We start from the raw sequence: 17758 nt of genomic DNA, 5'->3' as shown, positions 1-17758 counted from the left end.
TTAAGCAATAACTGTGAGCATTTGGCTACAGAAGTCCGGTATGATATCCCGCAATCAAAGCAAGTAATGGTAGGTGACTCCTTAAACTTTGCTGATAATTGGTTCTGCTTTGTTGCATCCACAATAAGCTAGTGTGTTCATTGAGATACCCTTACCTGTTTTCTACTGTTCTTTCCTCCTGCAGGATAAACTCCCAAAATGTTTTGTCCCCAAGTATTCCGGCAAGAAATTCAAAAAATGGCTTAAGCGGATTGGCAAGCGCACTTTTGCCCTGCAGTGAATTTTCTTTTGCAAGAAAGAGTCAGCATTACAGACATTGAAAGCTGGAATTTCGAATAAATTATGTACTCAAGAACTCTGTAATAACTCTCTAATAAAGCATTCATGTAGCATCCCACCCCTGCATCTCCTTGACTCTGTACAAAGGTCTGCATTCCTTAATTGGATGGATTTCCTTCCATCTCACCGCATCACGTTCCATATTAATGCGCTGCAAATTGTTTCCATGCCAACTTGTCAACACCGTAACAAAATGTCAGACTTTGTTGTCAACTTTGATGTACTGGGTGGGTTAAGTCTGGAGGAGTGGTGGAATCGGATGGAGGAGGAAGAAGAAAAAAAAGAAAGTGACATGCTGAAATGAATGAGAGGGAAATTCAAGAGCTGGAAAAGTCCAGCAAAGAAGCGAATACAGCTAAGCAGACTATGTGGTCCGTTCGCTGTTTCAATACATGGTGTGCGGAGAAACATATCCATGTTGATTTTCAAACAGTAACAAAAACCGAGTTGAATCAGGCTCTCCGCCAGTTATACGCCACTGTTAAAAATCCCTAAATGACAATCCCCTTGGCGTCAGAGTATCTTTATTTTGCAGATTTTACAGCACAGGTTCCAGCGTGTGTGTGTTGCTTCGCAGCCATTCTGTCAGTAGCCTAACTCGCTAAAGCACTGCTCTAGGCTAGTTGGCGGAAGAATGTATTTATTCCTCAATTTTTATTCAAACAAATGTTTATCACTGTTTACAAGGTAAATGGCAACAGTTTTATAAAAGCAATAAGCCCCGCGAGGCCGTAGGTTGCGGGTATTATACAACAGCTAAGGGGCGTTGTTAGGCACGACGCTAAGCGGATCTTAATTCTCACTTCTTACGGCCCGGAAGTCCACCAATGTTACAATAACAGAGGACGAAGCTGGTCGTAACACCACAATCACAATCAAACACATCCAGTTTAGCAAAACCAGTTACAAAAGGACAAAGTTTATTTACAACAGCTAAATCAAGCAACATGCCAATAACATGTAATAGGATGACCAGACGTCCCGAAAATTCGGGACAGTCCCGAAATCCAAGCAGTTGTCCCGAAACCCGAATCCTGCCCTAATTGTCCCGAGTCACAGTTTTTTTTTAAATTGTGTACTGGCGCGAATTGATAATAAGCTAATTTTCATTCATTGTTGACATGGAGGCTAAGGCTGGTGTCCCGGGACCTGATGAACACGCCGCTAAAAAGCGCAAACGTCTCTCCAGGTAACTAACAGCACAACTGTACAGACCAACACGTTGATCTCATCCTCCTTCAAGCGGGAGGATGACTCCAACCCCCCCTGCATGTTTAAAACTTGGTCTTAAGTAAAAAAAAAAAGTCTGTTTAATTAGGACAAAAGACTCTTTATCTCAAATAAGTTTTAGATTTATTAGTTTTAGAGTTTGCGGTGCTGTGAGATGGTCTTTCTAAACAAACTCTACAGGTATGTCAGAAATTCCATCAGTAGCTCACACAGTACACCAGGTGGTGCTATCAGCTCCCCCACACTCATATGAATCAGTGTTTTCAGCACTGTATATTCGAATTTGAGCAGCTAAGGCATATTCCACAAAACACAGTCAAAATTAACATCTGTATCTATATCAGTTTTGTAGAAAACTTTTCATGTTATATGCATGGTCTTGTTCTTTAACCTGAAAGTCGGTTTACACAAGATGTGTTTCCACAACTTCCTTGAGGATTTTTTTGTTGAGCCAAGCTTTGCTGACCCAGAGCGTCCCTATATGCACTCATATGGGAAGATAATGTATCATGTTCTTGAATGACATCTCACTCATGTGAATAAAGGAGAGCAGAGTCGCGTTCGGATTATAGGGGAACAGAAACAGCCCTCAGATGCACAGGGAGGAGAGGCGAGCGGTGGCACTCGGCCCTGTGGTGGGACTGTCCTGATGTAAGGAAGGGGAAACGCCCCTTTGTGACGTTACTCCTGTCAGACTGTACATTCCGACCCACAGCACGACTACGGAGTCACACTTCCTCTCTGGAGGCACCTGCTTGGGATCAAGTCCGAGACAGAATAAGTCAGACAGATCGAGTGTCAATGCCCATATCGACTAAGTTCTTTCTGCATGGGAGCGCTCACCTCTCGCCTCCTGTACCATTCCACCAGAACTACTTCAACCAAGTTGTTCAGGCCTCCCTCTCTCGCACATCATCTCTGTAGCTCAGAGCAGCTCTCTTGACAGCCACACTCACTGGAAGTCAAAATGGACCTGAATATACCTAAATGAACCCACACGCGCCTGTGCACAAGCTGAGCTGCGTTTGCTCTTGAATGGCTGTGCTGTGTTAAATCACTGGATGTGATACAAACAGAGGAAGCAGATGTTCCTGCCGGCACATGCAGTGATGTCACACTGTCTTACAAACAGACGGTCATGTCAACATGCAGATAAGAAGGAGACCATCCAGCATGCCACTGCCAAGGAAGGAGGAGGTGTAGGAATCCATCTCTTTCTTTAAATATGCCTGAAAAATTATTTGGGATGTTTTTTGTGAGAAATGTGTGATGTCTTTTGTGTGGACACGTTTCCTGCTATCTTTGATGGCTGAGAAATAGAGCTTTATCAAAAAATCTCTCTCTCTCTTAGGTTCTCTCTCTCTCTGTCCATTGTGCTGTTGGAAATTCCCCCAATTCCACCATGTCTGTGCTTAGGAAATCCCAGTAAGCACCTCCCAATGGACATACACTCAGCACACACACACACACACACACACACACACACACACACACACACACACACACTATGTAGGTTGGATATTCAGATTGGAATTTCCACTTTTCACCAGACACCCTGTAGACCTTTGACATTGACGCATCGTGAATGACAATGTCACTTGTCACCTCCCAGCTGTTCATGCATATTGTAGTACTCTTACACCAGCGACACTCTTTTTTTTCCGGGAAAGAAGAGCATCATTTGCACACTGTATGAAAAGTATGGACCTCAGACCATACCTTTGAGTCGTCTAGCAGGGGCTAGCCGTTTCTTCCCGCTTTATATAAACCACTATAATACTTAAGTGCACTTAAACTCCAAATCCTAACCATTTGTTATAAATGTTCTCTCACAGATATTCTAATTTACTTTAGAAGAAAAGATAGTCCCTTCATTAAAGCTCTAATGCACGGCCGTTATTGCATTAACTTCGTATATGCGCAGCTCATCAATGTTGGGACAGTGAGGCATTCGGAAATCATCGAAATAGCGCTTTCCTTGCCTACGGACTAGCTACATACTAAACAAGACCTTGTGTCGATTAAACAGCAGCCTTCTTAACCAGGAATCCGTTTGATGAATTATTACCGATACAATCAATTATTATCTAGAGGGGAGCTTTTCGGTGGGCTTGGCAACACAGTTTGGTCCTTGCGTTTTTCAGAAAGAACACGCCCCGTAGTCTACATGCGTTACCCCTCCTCGCATTTCCCGAAATGGTTTAGCTGACTGAGATTCTGAATGGGACTACCGTAGAATATAGTGAGGGAGCGCATAAAAAAAGTTATGTATGATTACAATTACAATGCTGCGCAACCATCTACATATAGCAACGACTGAAACGTATATTATGTACTAATTATCTCATACGGAATGCATGGTAGGATCAAGACGGACCTCCCAGGGAAAGAAAAGATTTATTCCCTGAAGGCGTTTGCGCCGTGCAGGTGCACCAATAATATGCGATTCTTTATGTGGTTTTACGGTACTTCTTGTCGGCTCCACAAGATTGCATATTTGTAATGTCAAACCCGGAAGAGGCGTGCTGGAGGAAAATCTCGACGTGAAATAAAAACATAAAGGCGAAAACTGAACAGTTTGTATATCTGTATCAGTATGACGTACGTTATAAGTGCAAGTTATGGGAGTTAGTTAGCCGGCTAACACGTGGGGGTTCGTGCAATATTGCGTCAAACTAGATCGGCTGGTGTAACCCGTGGAGTCCATTCCAGTGGGGTTTTAGCTAGCTAGCTACACCACAACAAAGCTGTGATTGGTTTTAGGCACTGATCTCATACGAACAGGTGATACGCAGACACGGGCGGCTGTGCTTCTTCGAATCAAATGGGGTGGATGACCAGCTATGAAGTGAATACAATCTCTACGTTCATATTTTGATATTCTTTTTCTTTTCGACTGAACTCAACCGAAGTTGATGTGGCAAGATCTGGCGAGTTTTATTTTCTTCCCCCATACACTAGTTAGCTATCCAGCAGCTAGTTAGCTTGCAGTGGAAATGAGAACAGCCCTGCAACTTGTGCCAGTGGTCAGACATTGAATTATTTTTTGCGACAGTTCACAGAATTCAGTTCCTCTTTTTAGGGCGATCTTGCTTTTTTGGAGGCCTTTTATGCAGTCACACAATTATGGAGCACACGGGCTGCGTCAATATATGTAGTCTCACCAGCACTCTGCCCGTGATTCCGTACCAGAAGCTCACGGACCTGCATTACCTGAGCCGGGGAGGTTTCGGCACCGTGTTTCGGGCGCAACATTCAGACTGGCGGACTACCGTTGCCATCAAGTGTCTAAAATTGGATTCTCCCGTCGGCGAAAGGTAGGCTCCGTAATAGACCACAGCTAGCTGACATCACAACCATTAAAAGCGGCTCCGAGAACACAGCGATCACAATCAGTGTCAACACTGAAAAACAAAAACAGTTTTTAAACGCAACACTAAGATAGGGATGACACCTATTCTCATGTCTTTAGCCAAACACTTGGACATTTCAGTTGAAAATAAATATGAAATAAAGCACGGAGCTAAAAGCATATTTCTTAACGAACATTTCACTAGTTTTATGTGGCAGAACACCGTGTTAAAAGTGAATCCGTTCAGCGGTTATGGGTCAGAAACATTCGGGGGTTTTTCCAAATTGGGAACACTCTAGATTCATATGAGGATGACAACAACTGTTGCTAAATATAGACTACGTGTGATTTTTTTAATTCCAATTATAATCGAACGGGCATATACGCACGCACGCGCAATGTGTTGTGTTCGCGCATTTAGGGAGCTAGCTGCGCCGTCTAAAAGTCAAGTTTAGGTGTATCCATCCACAGTTATCCACAGTTACCTTTTGCTTACAGGAGATCGTTAACAACTACGCTATTAGCTACGCAAAAAAGGAAATCGGCATCCGATGGGAATATTATCTGACCCTGGCTCCCAGGCAGAAGTTATCCGTACGTGCGGATCTAGGACAAGTTTTGCTGTTTAGCTAATGATGGTTACGGTTTAAACTGTTCCTAGATCAGTATTTACAAGCACCCTCTGTCTCGGACATGTAGCGTACGGTGTATGCCCAAGACCAAACTCTGCTGACTGCGTTTCAGCAAGGCCTATGTCTTGTCTGAGCGGCTTCAGGTTCACATGGGTACTTGCCCGTAACCGGTGTCACCGTCCGTATGAAAGTTTACCACGGTACATGTACCACACAACGTAGCTCAAAGAGATTTCGACACTGCAAGGGGTAGGATAGCAACAAAGTGCTCTGAAGCACCTCGTAGAGCCGTGATGTGGGGTACAATGACAATATCTTTGCCGTGTTTTATAGGCTACAGACAGATTGTGAAGTGCCGAGTGACTGTCATTTCATATGGCGCGAGTCTATAGCTATAGCTATACTTTATATGATTATACTCCAGCGGCACGAGACCATGTACCTGTTCAGCGCGTGGTTCAACTCGACTTAGCGTGGCTCTATAACGCCCTGGCTGGTGCTGTTGCGTTATAGTGTTATGTGGCGTGCTAGCAGCATACCTGTACAAAACCTGAACATGGCTGATTTAATTGATGTCCAGTATAGCTGAATTGCCATAGTGATTATTTATTAAAAATGAATGATCAGGGTGGATTAGGGGTGCAGTGCATCACATGGACATGCTCACACAATCTGAGCAATCAGTTGACCAAAAGAAGACCTGTTGGTAGCATACCTGTGACCGTAGAACTGTTGGAGGAAATCATTGCCTAAATGCAAAGGCCAGCTTAGATACTCTGACCCTTGAACTGGGGGGGCGACAGTGTTAGCTTAGTATCTAGAAGTAATGAAACCTACAGGGCAACTTATGCCACTCCATAATACCTCCATATCCTCCCCTGTACTTCCAATACTGGGCTGCCATGTATGAATGAACCAAATGGAGACTAGGGAAGGGATGGTAGAGTGGTGGAGTGGGGATTGGTGTTCAGGGGAGTAGAATGGGGAATGGAGTGGGGATTGGTGTTGAGGGCTGGGAGAATGGGGGGGTTAGTGGTGAGGGCTCACTCATGATACAACTATCAATTAGTTCTCTTGAGTTTTCCTGAGCTTTATGCATATGTATGAGAAATCACATTTAAGCAAAAACAAAAAAAAAAAACAACAAGCATGCATGTGCATTGATATATATAATATAATATCGTACGCATATTCAAAAAGTGAATTTAATTGCATATGATTGAGTTTACTAATTGTATGGGGTGAAAGAGTACAGTTACCTGCATTGTTGTCAGTTGAAGAGCAGGCTCACTGCATAGGAGCAGGGAAGTCGGCAGCTCTCATGATCCTCTCTTCATCCAGTTCTTGGTTCTGCACTCACTGAAAACTGCTAGATTTGTTCTGACCAGTGGAAATTTTTAACCATGAGCACAGCCATGTAAAGACAAACTGCCATTGTCAGTGTGTTGGCAAATGTGAGCATTTCCTGCTGCTGAATGTGAATGTAGCAGGAAAACACCAGCCAGTACAAAGTTTACCGTTCACGCAGTACCCTGTATTCAAACCTTACAGTTAAATATAGGTGTGTTTTGCTCCCCTGGAGAAGGTGCTTTTGTTCTAGCCATGTGCTACAGGACAAAGAGTATCTTCCACTGCCACAGATGTAAGGGGTGTGTGTGAAGTAGAGCAGTGAGGTTTCTCCACATGGCCCTATGACCCTATGACGCCAGAGTCCCCTGTTCATCCGATTATGGCCGTCCCAGCATTGGGTGTCGGTTCTGCTGTCCTGCACAGTGGAGATCAATGCCACGATGTGTTGTTAGCTTAGCGCAGCTACTAACAGGCATCTTTGTCTGAGGGTCACATCTGTGTTTGAGGTGTAACAGGGGAACCTCGCAACCGTGTTTCTGTGTTAAGCGAAGTGAAATTGCTTTCCCTCGTCCTCTTTCTCGGGTCCCAGTTTTAAGTCAGCCGCCAGAGAGTGTGGCAGTGAGCTCAGATCTCTTTTTCTCTTGGGTTCTTTTGGGGGTTGCATTGGGGGGGAGGTAGTGGTCAACGTGACAAAACTTGTCCTCGGCTGAACCTTGCTGTTTTCAGCTGGGGTTTAGAAGACTTGCAGCTTTTGAGTTGGATGATTGGGTGAATGAATGGACAGTGTTGGGATGGTTGAAGTTCTAAGGATTTGGTCTCATATGTTCTGGTTTCGTGAAAGCCAGGTAATTTTAGCAAAAGTGGTTTGGCTGAAATTTCGACAAGGGAAGTGAAACAAGCCACGCAACTGACAATTCAATCGAGGCTGTGTTGAGCATGCAGGTGTCTGACCAATGGGCAGCAGACTTGATGGCTGATTGGTCAGTGCTGTGGAGAAGTGATGTCATTTTGCAAAACAGGGAGGGTGGGTTCCTTTGAGGTGAAAGGCCCCGCCCCCTGTCCACTTCAGGGAGTGTTATTAGAGGGGCAGTAAAGTGTATGTGTCTGATTGGAACTATAAGGTCATGTGGAACTCCAAACCGTGTGTGTGTGTGTATGTGTGTGTGTATATGTGTGTGTATGTATGTATGTATGTATGTGCATGCAAGTGTGTGAGTATTTCTGTGTGCGCATGTGTGTTTGCGTGTATGAGAGTTTTTGTGTGTGTGGTTGTGTGTGAGTTGCATTTCTGTGCACATGCATGTGTGAGGATGTGTGTGTGTGTGTGTGTGTGTGTGAGTGTGAGCGCGTGAGCGTGTGTGAAGCAGTTTTTTTGCGCAGTGTTTCTCACTTATGTTTTGACGGGTGTGTACTGTAAGTTGGCAGCGTTAGCAGTTACAGCTCTCTGCTTTTAACCACAGGGTTTCCCACACTTTCTGCTTTGCTTCCCAGGCGAGTGGTTTTACTTTCAGACAAGGTACGTTGCCTGGACGACTTCACTACTGTCTTAGCTGTGAAAATGGACTAGCTGTGAAGCTTAATCTATCTTAATCTATCTAATTGCTTTGAATAAAGGGCATCTGCCAAGCTCTTGAACAGCAATTGCAATAAATGTACTTTTTGACAGAACCCCCAGATTGCGCTCAGCTGTGGATCTGAAGGTGTGGAAAAGTGCAGCGGCCATCGCCCTTAACGCTGCTGGTGTGCTCGTGATGTGCAACACATTTACTCTGTCATGCATGTTGTGCTTGCATTTCAGAAACACACAGGAACGGCGGATAGTTCACACAAAAACCTGCAAAAACCCTGTCACTCTCGTCTACCGATGAAGAGGGTCCTATAGCCTATAGGGCGGCAGAGTAGCATAGTGGTTAAGGAGCAGGACTCATAACTGAAAGGTTGCCGGTTCAATTCCCTGCTGGGGCACAGCTGCTGCACACAGCTGCTCAGTTGCCTCAATAAATATCCAGCTGTATAAATGGATAACATTGTAAAAGCCTGTAGTTGATATAAGTTGCTCTGGATAAGTGTGTCTGCTAAGTGCCAATAATGTAATGTAATGGAACTGTTTTGCTGCAACAAAGCACCTGTTATACCTGTTGTAAAGAATGAGAACAGTCCAGCTCTCATCTGAACCAGCTAACTTGGTAGGAATCGATGTGTCCTTTTTTCAACATATCACAGAAAGTGAGAATAAGGTTGTAAAAGTGTCATGTCCCAATCAAAAAAATGTTATTGATTGTAAATTCATGCAGCAATTTAAAGTGGTACTGTAAGAAGTAGGAGAGTTACATGACCTATGTTCAGGGCAGCAGTGTAGCGTAGCAAGAAGAAGCAGGGCTAGAAACCTAGAGGTTGTTGGTTTGATTCCCCACTGGAGCAATGCTGCTGTGCCCTTGGGCAAAGTACTTAACCCAGAATTGTCTCAGTAAATATCCAGCTCTGTAAATGGCTAACATGTGAAATTATAACTTATGTAAGCTTGTCTGGACAAGATCAATATGTCTAAATGCTAATAATATAATAATATCTTTGTCCTCGGTTGCAGGGAGAGGAACTGCCTGCTAAAAGAAGCTGAGGTCCTTCACAAGGCCAGATTCAACTACATCATCCAGATCTTTGGTGTGTGCAATGAGCCAGAATTCTTCTGCATCGTGACAGAATACATGAGCAATGGATCTCTGGACCAGCTGCTCCATGAGGTTAGTGCAGGAGTCAGTGCTTGTGGCCTTGTGGCTTATCTGTTGAGCACTGTACAGGGAAATGGACAACTACTCTCCTGTAACACAGTACATTCCCATGTAAACTATGACTGGATACTGATACTTTTATCAATACTGTTTACAGCGGCAGGCTTTTGGACCCTCAAACTCTCCCTGACACTTCCCTGGCTCTCTCTCTCCCTTTTTCCCCTCTCTCTCCCCCGCTCTCTTCAACTCTCTCTCTCTGTCTCTTACTCTCTTTCTCTCTCACCCTCTCCCTCTCTCTGTCCCTCCACAGAAGGACCTGTACCCTCTTCTTGCCTGGCCCCTGCGGCTACGTGTGCTGTATGAAATCGCCCTGGGCGTCAACTTCCTGCACAACATGACCCCTCCCCTCTTGCACCACGACCTGAAGACACAGAACATCCTGCTAGATGCCGAGTTCCATGTCAAGGTGCGCGCCTCTACTCACTGTACAAACCGCCCCCCGCCCTGCCCCACCCCACACACCACCCCCATCTCCACTCTGGCCCTCATAATTAGGATAATGCAGCTGGGTTTATAGTCTAAAAGCTGCTGGACAGAGCGCTGCTGTCCTACGTCTGACCAAAGCATTTAGCCTGTATTCGGTAAAGCAGTTGACACTGAAAACTGATAAAGGCCTTTGGTTTGCAAAGTTAATAAATAATCAGGCTCATCACCCTCACAGGCTTTCCCGTTCTAAGTACATGACCCCTGCATTGTCTTAACACCCTAGGGGTCACAGACTGGTGCCAGTCCTGCAGATCGAGAAGAATTCGATCAATAACCACTGTTTGTCCAAGGAGCCAAAACAATGGTAGCACTAGGCAGAGTTAGAAAGGCCCCTAAGCAGGTATCGTTTGTGACATTGGGAAGTAGAAGTCAAGCTGTAGACGGAAGGTGTTCTCCGCTAAGCAGATCAGGCACATACGGGGTGCGTAAACAGTCATAACAGCCCTGATCACAGCGGATCACACACACTTTCAGAGCCCTTTCCCCCTGCATAGGACTTTTTCTCTGAGATCAATGCAGTGATGACCCAGGAATGAGTAAATATGGAGAGCATACGAGCATATATATCTATATAGATATAGACAGATAGATGTATGGATATGCAAGTGTGTGTGTGTGTGTGAGAGAGAGAGAGTGTGTGTGTGTGTGTGTGTGTGTATGTATATGTTTGTATAGGCCTATATAAAATATATGACAATTAAATGAACAAGGCTGGCAGTGCAGTCTAAGCTGGCCAGCATCTTGCTGTTGTTATTCTGGGCACAGTCTGAGCTGTCAGGTTGTGCAGTGAGCCCATGTCTGCCACCACCCCCCACCCTGCACCCCAACACCCACACTGGCATTCTGGCTGGCAGTCTGTCTGGGGGTGGGGGGGGTTTAAGGCCCAGGTGGAAGCTGCCCCTGGTGTGCCCCCCCTCACCCAGTGGCCGCGTAGTCCAGACATAGCCTTTCCAGACGGAAGGGAGACACCAGGCTGCATTTGGCTGCAGCTGAACCAGAACAGCACCGGCAAAAGCAGAGGCCCACATCTCCCCATAACCGGAGCTGCCGGCAGCAGCTTGTGGGCGTGTCCATAGGTGGGGCTATGGGTCTACCAGTGGATCTCTACATTACGCAAGGGCCCTGTAGAGTGGCAGTGTAGGATAGTGGTAAAGAGCAGGACTCGGTTGCCCAGAGTTTCCTCCCTACAGGAAACACAGAAGACATAGCTAACTGCCTCTCTGCCCTCTATCACACAGATAGCGGACTTTGGCCTCTCCAAGTGGCGGCAGCTGTCCATCAGCAAGGCGTCGGGGTCCAAACCCCCGGAGATGGGGGGAACCGTCATCTACATGCCCCCCGAGGAGTATGAGCCCTCCAAGACCCGGCGGGCGGACGTCAAACACGACATGTACAGGTAAGGTGTGATTGGCGCCGTTAATGAAGGCTTGACCTGGGCCATATTTGACACTTTATTTGAGTTTCACGGAAGACATTACAAATAAAATGCACTTTGATTTCTTCGTCTCGGGTATTGTCCACACCTGAGAAGCCGTGGGCTGTGAAGGGGCATACACCAGACATAAACCAGATTTGTTTCCTTACAACTCGATCTCAGTCCTGGAGGGAGACGACACAGCACATGTCCCAGCGAGAGAGTGGACTACAATCAGTTAATCAATCAATTTGTCAGTTAAATTGTGCTTAATTTTTTGATTGTTGCTGTTGTTTTTTTGATCCGTAAAGCCACATTTTTTGTTGTCCCAAGGAGCTTGGATAGAACACAGGTCAGCAGAGCCTGCAGGGTTGAGTAGTCTTTTTGGGAGGACATGGTGAGAAGCATTGTAATGCTGAGAGGATAATGGTGTTCTTGCAAGGGTTGCATTGAAAGCAATGTTCCCAGGACTGTGGAGAGCTGCACGTAAGAGTCCAGTAAGCCTCCAGTCAGGTGGTCTCTCTCTCTCTCTCTCTCTCTCTCTCTCTCTCTCTCTCTCTCTCTCTCTCTCTCTCTCTCTCTCTCTCTCTCTCTCTCTCTCTCTCTCTCTCTCTCTCTCTCTCTCTCTCTCTCTCTGTCCGTGGGCTTGTCCTGCTGGCAGTGAATATTGCAGTCAAACCATTTTATTGGTTGGATTTTTTTCTGGGAGGGGATTAGAAGTGGAAGTTTTGGAATTCTCAATGCACAGATCGATGTACTCTTCTGAACGTTTCAAGTCTGGTGGACAGCAGGAGTTGAGTCACGGGATCTCTGGGAAAGACTCAGGCATCTGGCACTGACCAACAGCGTTTTCCTTCCCACGTTTGATAGGTGCTAATCTGTGTGTGCGTGTGCGTGTGCGTGTGCGTGTGTGCGTATGTGTACATGTGTGTTTTCTTTCAGTTATGCAATCATTATGTGGGAAGTTCTCTCAAGAAGGATTCCATTTGAAGGTAATGTTTATGTCAATACGACAATATGCTGTTTTCTCATTTTATGACAATTTCAATGTGTTCAATGTAATATTGATAAGAACAATAATAATAATGTGCATTAGTAGCGGAGAAACTTACTTTGAATCCAGGGGACAATTTGTGTAAACCCAAATGAAAGTCTTAAATTGAAAATGCTAGTGTCATTACAACATCATATATCTTTTAAATGAAAGAAGTAGCCACAAAGCATTTCAGAAATTTTAGTGTCAAATAAATATGAGTCTGCAAGAAAGAACAAAAAAAATCAGTCTTAGAAAAATTTTTATGTATTTTAATAAGATTTTATATGCCACATGTTTCATGAAGACACTTCACTTTCCTGTAAGATAGAGTGAAACAGGATGGTTATTTGCAAGCTCCTGATTACTGATTTCCTAGGTAGGTGGCGTGCATTGAGCCGGTTCTGTGTTTAAGATCAGAGACTAAAGATTACAATGGCAGAGCAGTAACTGAGCCAGCTCTAGCTCAGTGACTCAAACCTGCCTGGCTCTTGTTGCCCGCACAGAGGCCACGAATCCCATGCAGATCATGTTCAGCGTTCTGCGGGGGAACCGGCCCGACACGGGCCTGGACAGCTTGCCCGCCGACATCCCCTGCCGGGACACGCTTATTGATCTCATGACCCTCGGCTGGACCTCCAACCCGGATGAGCGACCCTCCTTCCTCAGTAAGAGTTCCCTACCTCTTCTTTCTCACCTGAACACTGTCCTGCCTCAGTAAGAGTCCTCCTTCTCTTCCTCCTTAACTGAACACTGTACTTCCTCAGTAAGAGTTCCCCACCTCTTCCTTCTGAGCTGAACACTATCCTTCCTTATCCCTTTTTCTTTAATAAGAGTAAGCTCCCCCCTGTCCTCCTGAATACTCTCATCCTCAGTCAGCTACACAGTCAGCGTTTCAGAGCGTAAGTGCTGTAGCACGTTTTCACACCTACAGAGAGTCCGCGTTTCACATCACAGAGTCCGCGAGTGCTGGGAAGAGGAACAAGAAAATCGAAAAACCTGAAAATCCAGAGCTGGTCGGGGAGACTGGAGGGGCTGTCCGAAAAGCCTGGTGGAGAGACGGTTTCCGGAAATGGCAACTAACTTAGCTTAGCTTCAGCCTCCAGGCTGGAGAGAAGGTTGCAGGATGGTATTTTTGCTGAAGCTGTTTTTATACGGGACAGAGCTTTTTTGTATGTGTCAGGAGCAAATGCCCATTGTGTGTTCATTACTTTTGCAGTATGGCACTGACAAATTTTCACATGTATGGGGGTCTGTGGAGCGTGTCATGCATGAATGTGCCCCACTAAAATGGGCGGCAGTGTAGTGTAGTGGTAAGGAGCAGGGGTCATAACCGCAAGGTTTCTGGTTCAGTTCCCCCGCTGGGGTACTACTGCTTGGACAAGGTACTTAACTGAGATTTGTTTCAGTAAATATCTAGCTGTGTAAATGGATAACATTGCAACCTATGTGAGTCGCTCTGGATAAGATGGCCTAATGAATGACAATGGTGTAATGCAATGTAACCGAAATGGTTTTTAGTCCCAAAGAATCGCCAGTCTTGCTTTCATCCCAAAGAATCACCAGTCTAGCTTTCGCCCCAAAGAATCGCCAGTCTAGCTTTCGTCCCAAAGAATCGCCAGTCTAGCTTTCGCCCCAAACAATCTCCAGTCCAGCTTTCGTCCCAAAGAATCGCCAGTCCAGCTTTAGTCCCAAAGAATCGCCAGTCCAGCTTTAGTCCCAACGAATCGCCAGTGGGTAAGAGTGCGAAGGTCATAGGTCACTACCCTCCCCTCCTCCTTTTACTTTTCGCTGATCCCACCCACTTCTAAAGTACCCCCCCCCCCCCACCTCGTGGAGGCTGACGCAGCAGAGTTTTGAAATCCGGGGCGGCTTGGCATCTCTGCTGCTGGACTTGGCCGTCACCTCTGAGTAACGCGCCGCTGCCCTGTCACGCTCTTGCAACAGCGTAGTCACTTCCTCTTCCTACGCTGTCCAGCCACGCGGGTGTTTGCGGTGCTCACGTCTCGCATGACACACAAATTCTCTCTCTCCCTTTCTCTTTCTTTCTGTCCCTCTCTCTCTCGCTTTGTCTCTCGCTCTCTCCCACTCTCACACACTGTCTCTCTTGTTCTGTCTTGCTTGCTCTCTCACTCATTCTCCCATTCCTTCCTGCTCTCCTGCTCTCCCTCTTAAACACTGTCTCTCTTGCCCTCTCTCACTCTCTAACGGTCTATCTCACATTCTCTCTCCCTCTCAAGACGAGCAGTACACCACAACAAGACGAGCAATATATGAAATCAAATATATCAAATTAGTCAACTGTAACCATGCAAAATAAAATAAGAGCATTGCGCAATCCATGGAGCCAAGGGAAAATTTCAGCCTGCAAGTGGCGAATTTCAGCCTGATGTGGAGCAAACCCATAGCACCACTCCTAACCACTATTAAAAGATGAACCAATATTAAAAACCCCCAGGTCTGTCCCTGTAATCGTGCCATCCACACTCCTCTGATGCAGGGGCACGGAGCGACAGTTGTGGTTTTCGTCAATCAGCTGATGCGGATGTGCTTTGGTTTAGGAAGCATGTGAGATTATCTCCCCCCGACCTTTGGAAGACACATCAGCATGTCCATGCCCTTCCAATCCCCCCCCCCCCCCCCCCGACATATTAATAATGAGGTAGTGCATGTACAAAATGTGACACGTACAAGTGGAAGTTTTAAATAACACTCCCACACCCGACTGTAAACGAGCTGCTACATGCATTTTTCTGATCCACTGTTCCAGAGCTAAACTTGTGAGTGCAGGACTTTTTTCAAGCCCAAAGGACATGTGGGTTTCCGTAAGTTATTTGCAAGGTACATTGATATCATGCCCGTTCAGTCATGTGATATTTCCCAGAGCAGGAGACATAGCGAAGATGCTGAATCATGCAAAAATGCCGTGAAATCCCAGCATCAAGGAAAGATGGCGCTCCCCCAAAAACCCCCAACCATAGCCCTCTCCCCCTCCAAAACCCCCACCCATGCATATCCCACTCCCCCATGTTCTGCTCGGGTGCCTTGTTTCACCTCCTATCTCTGTCTCTTTCTCTCTCTGCAGAGTGTCTAATAGAGCTGGAGCCCATGCTACGCAGGTTTGACGAGATTGAAGTCTTGGAAGCCGTGCTGGAAGTGAAGAGAGCCAAGGTGAGTACACCGGGGGGGGTTGAAACCCACTGAAAGCCAAGGCTGAAAACCACTGACCCAAGATCAGCCGAACCCCAGACCCACAGGCCTTGAGATGTAACTCGACTGGATCCTTCCTGTTCCTGGCTCAAAGTGGGGACCCATTTACGAATCCACACAACTAGAATCAAGCTGAATGGTGCCAGGCTGGGTTAGGATGCACATCATTTCCATGCAAAATTCATTAGCTCTGAGAACTTTGTACAGGCACCAATCATCAGTTAGCTCATCGGTGTCTCCCGAACATCACTAGCAAGTCGCCCAGACGAGCAAAGTGGTGTCCGATCCCAGTGCTGAAGTATCACTAAATTCAATCGGGAGTGGAACAGAAGCAGGATTTCCGGGGAATCAATGTGATTGGATGTTCATTCTCAATGTTTTTTTTTTTCTTTTGAAAACAATCAGGAGATAGTCCCAATATTTCAGGAAAGCCTCTGTGTGAATGGAAGTGGTGACAGGTACATAGACTGACCTGTATCCTGTTCCATTACCTGTGCTGTCACCCGCTGCCTCTGCTGTTACCTGCTATTTTAATCACACCTGTTCTGTCGCCTGCCCGCTCACATGTCCTATCTCCTGTCCGCATTACGGGAGAGCCAGGGGGAGGGGCCCAGCCATTCAAAGTGGATTTTAGGGATTACTGCTCTTAACTCATACCCTGTTAATCCAAAGAGTATCCTCTCCTCAGTCCACCCCAAAAACAGTACCTCTGACCTGTCCCATACCCTGAGACCCACCCTTTCATACTGTCTGAACCCCCAGCTTCTGTGTGCAGGCAGATCTGTGATCTGTTCAGAGAACAGATTTAATGATGTGGTACATTACAGTCATTCAGCAGATGCTCTTATCCACAGTGATGTACATAGGTTACAGTTTTTACATGTTATTCGTTTACACAGCTGGGTCTTTACTGAGGCAATCCTGAGTCAAGTACCTTGTCCATGGGTACAGCAGCAGTACCCCAGCAGGGAGTCAAACCAGCAACCTTTCGACTATGAGTCCTGCTCCTTACCGCTATGCTACTCTAGCACCCTTTTAATTAATGACAGGACAGTAATATGAAGTGTTAGCATTATTTTACTTGATAATGGTAATATATTATCCTCCACTTATGCACGTGATTTATGCATGTAGAGGATAGAGTGGGCTTAGACTGTAGGTGCTGTAGGTGTTCAGAGGTTAGGGCTCTGTGGAACTCTACTGTGAAATATAGCTCATTGAGTTTGCATGGTTTCCTCTTGTTCTGTTGTGTGGATGTTGATGAGGCAAGTTCTTCTGTGGCAATATGCCTGTATATGCGTGAAACGAAAAAGCCGTCGCAGCCGACATGTCGGCGCTTGTAAGGGGACACAGTCTTATTCAGTGCAGGGGTGCATACGATCATAACAGGAGCGTTTGGGTGGTCACCTTCGCCATGGGCTGACTAGCTGTGACACACCCTGTGCTCTGTGTCCAATCTGTTTGTGAGGCAAGAAAGCGCCGACGGCCCGAGGAAGGTCAGATCGGATTCAAATGCTGCGGTGGTGGAACTTTCCGGAACACATTTGTAAATAAACCAAAAAAAATCCATGTGGCCATCTCACAGCCTAATCCTCTGGTTTTTGTAGCTCCTGCTGTAGGGAAGCTAGGTTACCACTGGTAGTGGTGTGGTTCAGTCTGTGCAGAGTAGAGGTTGGTCTTCCTGTGCTGTTCTGGGCAGACCGGTGATGCCATCACTCAGATGATTTGCCAAACCAATGTTCCCGGCTTAGCATAACCGTTGAAGAGCCTGTGGCAGGTTTCCCATGCAGTAGGAATGCCAACCTCGCAGTCCTGGCTAAATTCCCTGTCTGGCTATGCCAACATCCCTGTCTCTAAGTACGGGCTAAATGTTTGTGCCACTCCCACCTGTGTCAGTGCCAGCCATTATCATCCTATATATCA

The 17758-nt window shown here is 46.1% G+C and overlaps 2 protein-coding genes across 2 annotated transcripts in view; one reads left to right on the top strand and one right to left on the bottom strand.

Annotated features, from left to right (window-relative positions):
• Nucleotides 1–17758, bottom strand: part of LOC118770759 (tripartite motif-containing protein 16-like) — a 157271-nt gene that overhangs the window by 45385 nt on the left and 94128 nt on the right.
• The window catches only part of ripk2 (receptor-interacting serine-threonine kinase 2), a 24446-nt gene continuing 10775 nt past the window's right edge, over nucleotides 4088–17758 (top strand). The window contains exons 1-7 of the mRNA XM_036522559.1: nucleotides 4088–4886; nucleotides 9491–9644; nucleotides 9943–10098; nucleotides 11417–11574; nucleotides 12535–12584; nucleotides 13132–13293; nucleotides 15711–15796. Of these exons, the coding sequence (XP_036378452.1) occupies nucleotides 4696–4886; nucleotides 9491–9644; nucleotides 9943–10098; nucleotides 11417–11574; nucleotides 12535–12584; nucleotides 13132–13293; nucleotides 15711–15796 (957 nt within the window). The 5' untranslated portion in view covers nucleotides 4088–4695. The remainder of the gene's footprint in view (nucleotides 4887–9490; nucleotides 9645–9942; nucleotides 10099–11416; nucleotides 11575–12534; nucleotides 12585–13131; nucleotides 13294–15710; nucleotides 15797–17758) is intronic.

The sequence above is a fragment of the Megalops cyprinoides genome, chromosome 2 (assembly GCF_013368585.1).
Source record: "Megalops cyprinoides isolate fMegCyp1 chromosome 2, fMegCyp1.pri, whole genome shotgun sequence".
Lineage (NCBI taxonomy): Eukaryota > Metazoa > Chordata > Actinopteri > Elopiformes > Megalopidae > Megalops > Megalops cyprinoides.
The sequence above is the reverse complement of the archived record's forward strand: the minus strand, read 5'-3'. Positions and strand labels throughout refer to the sequence as shown.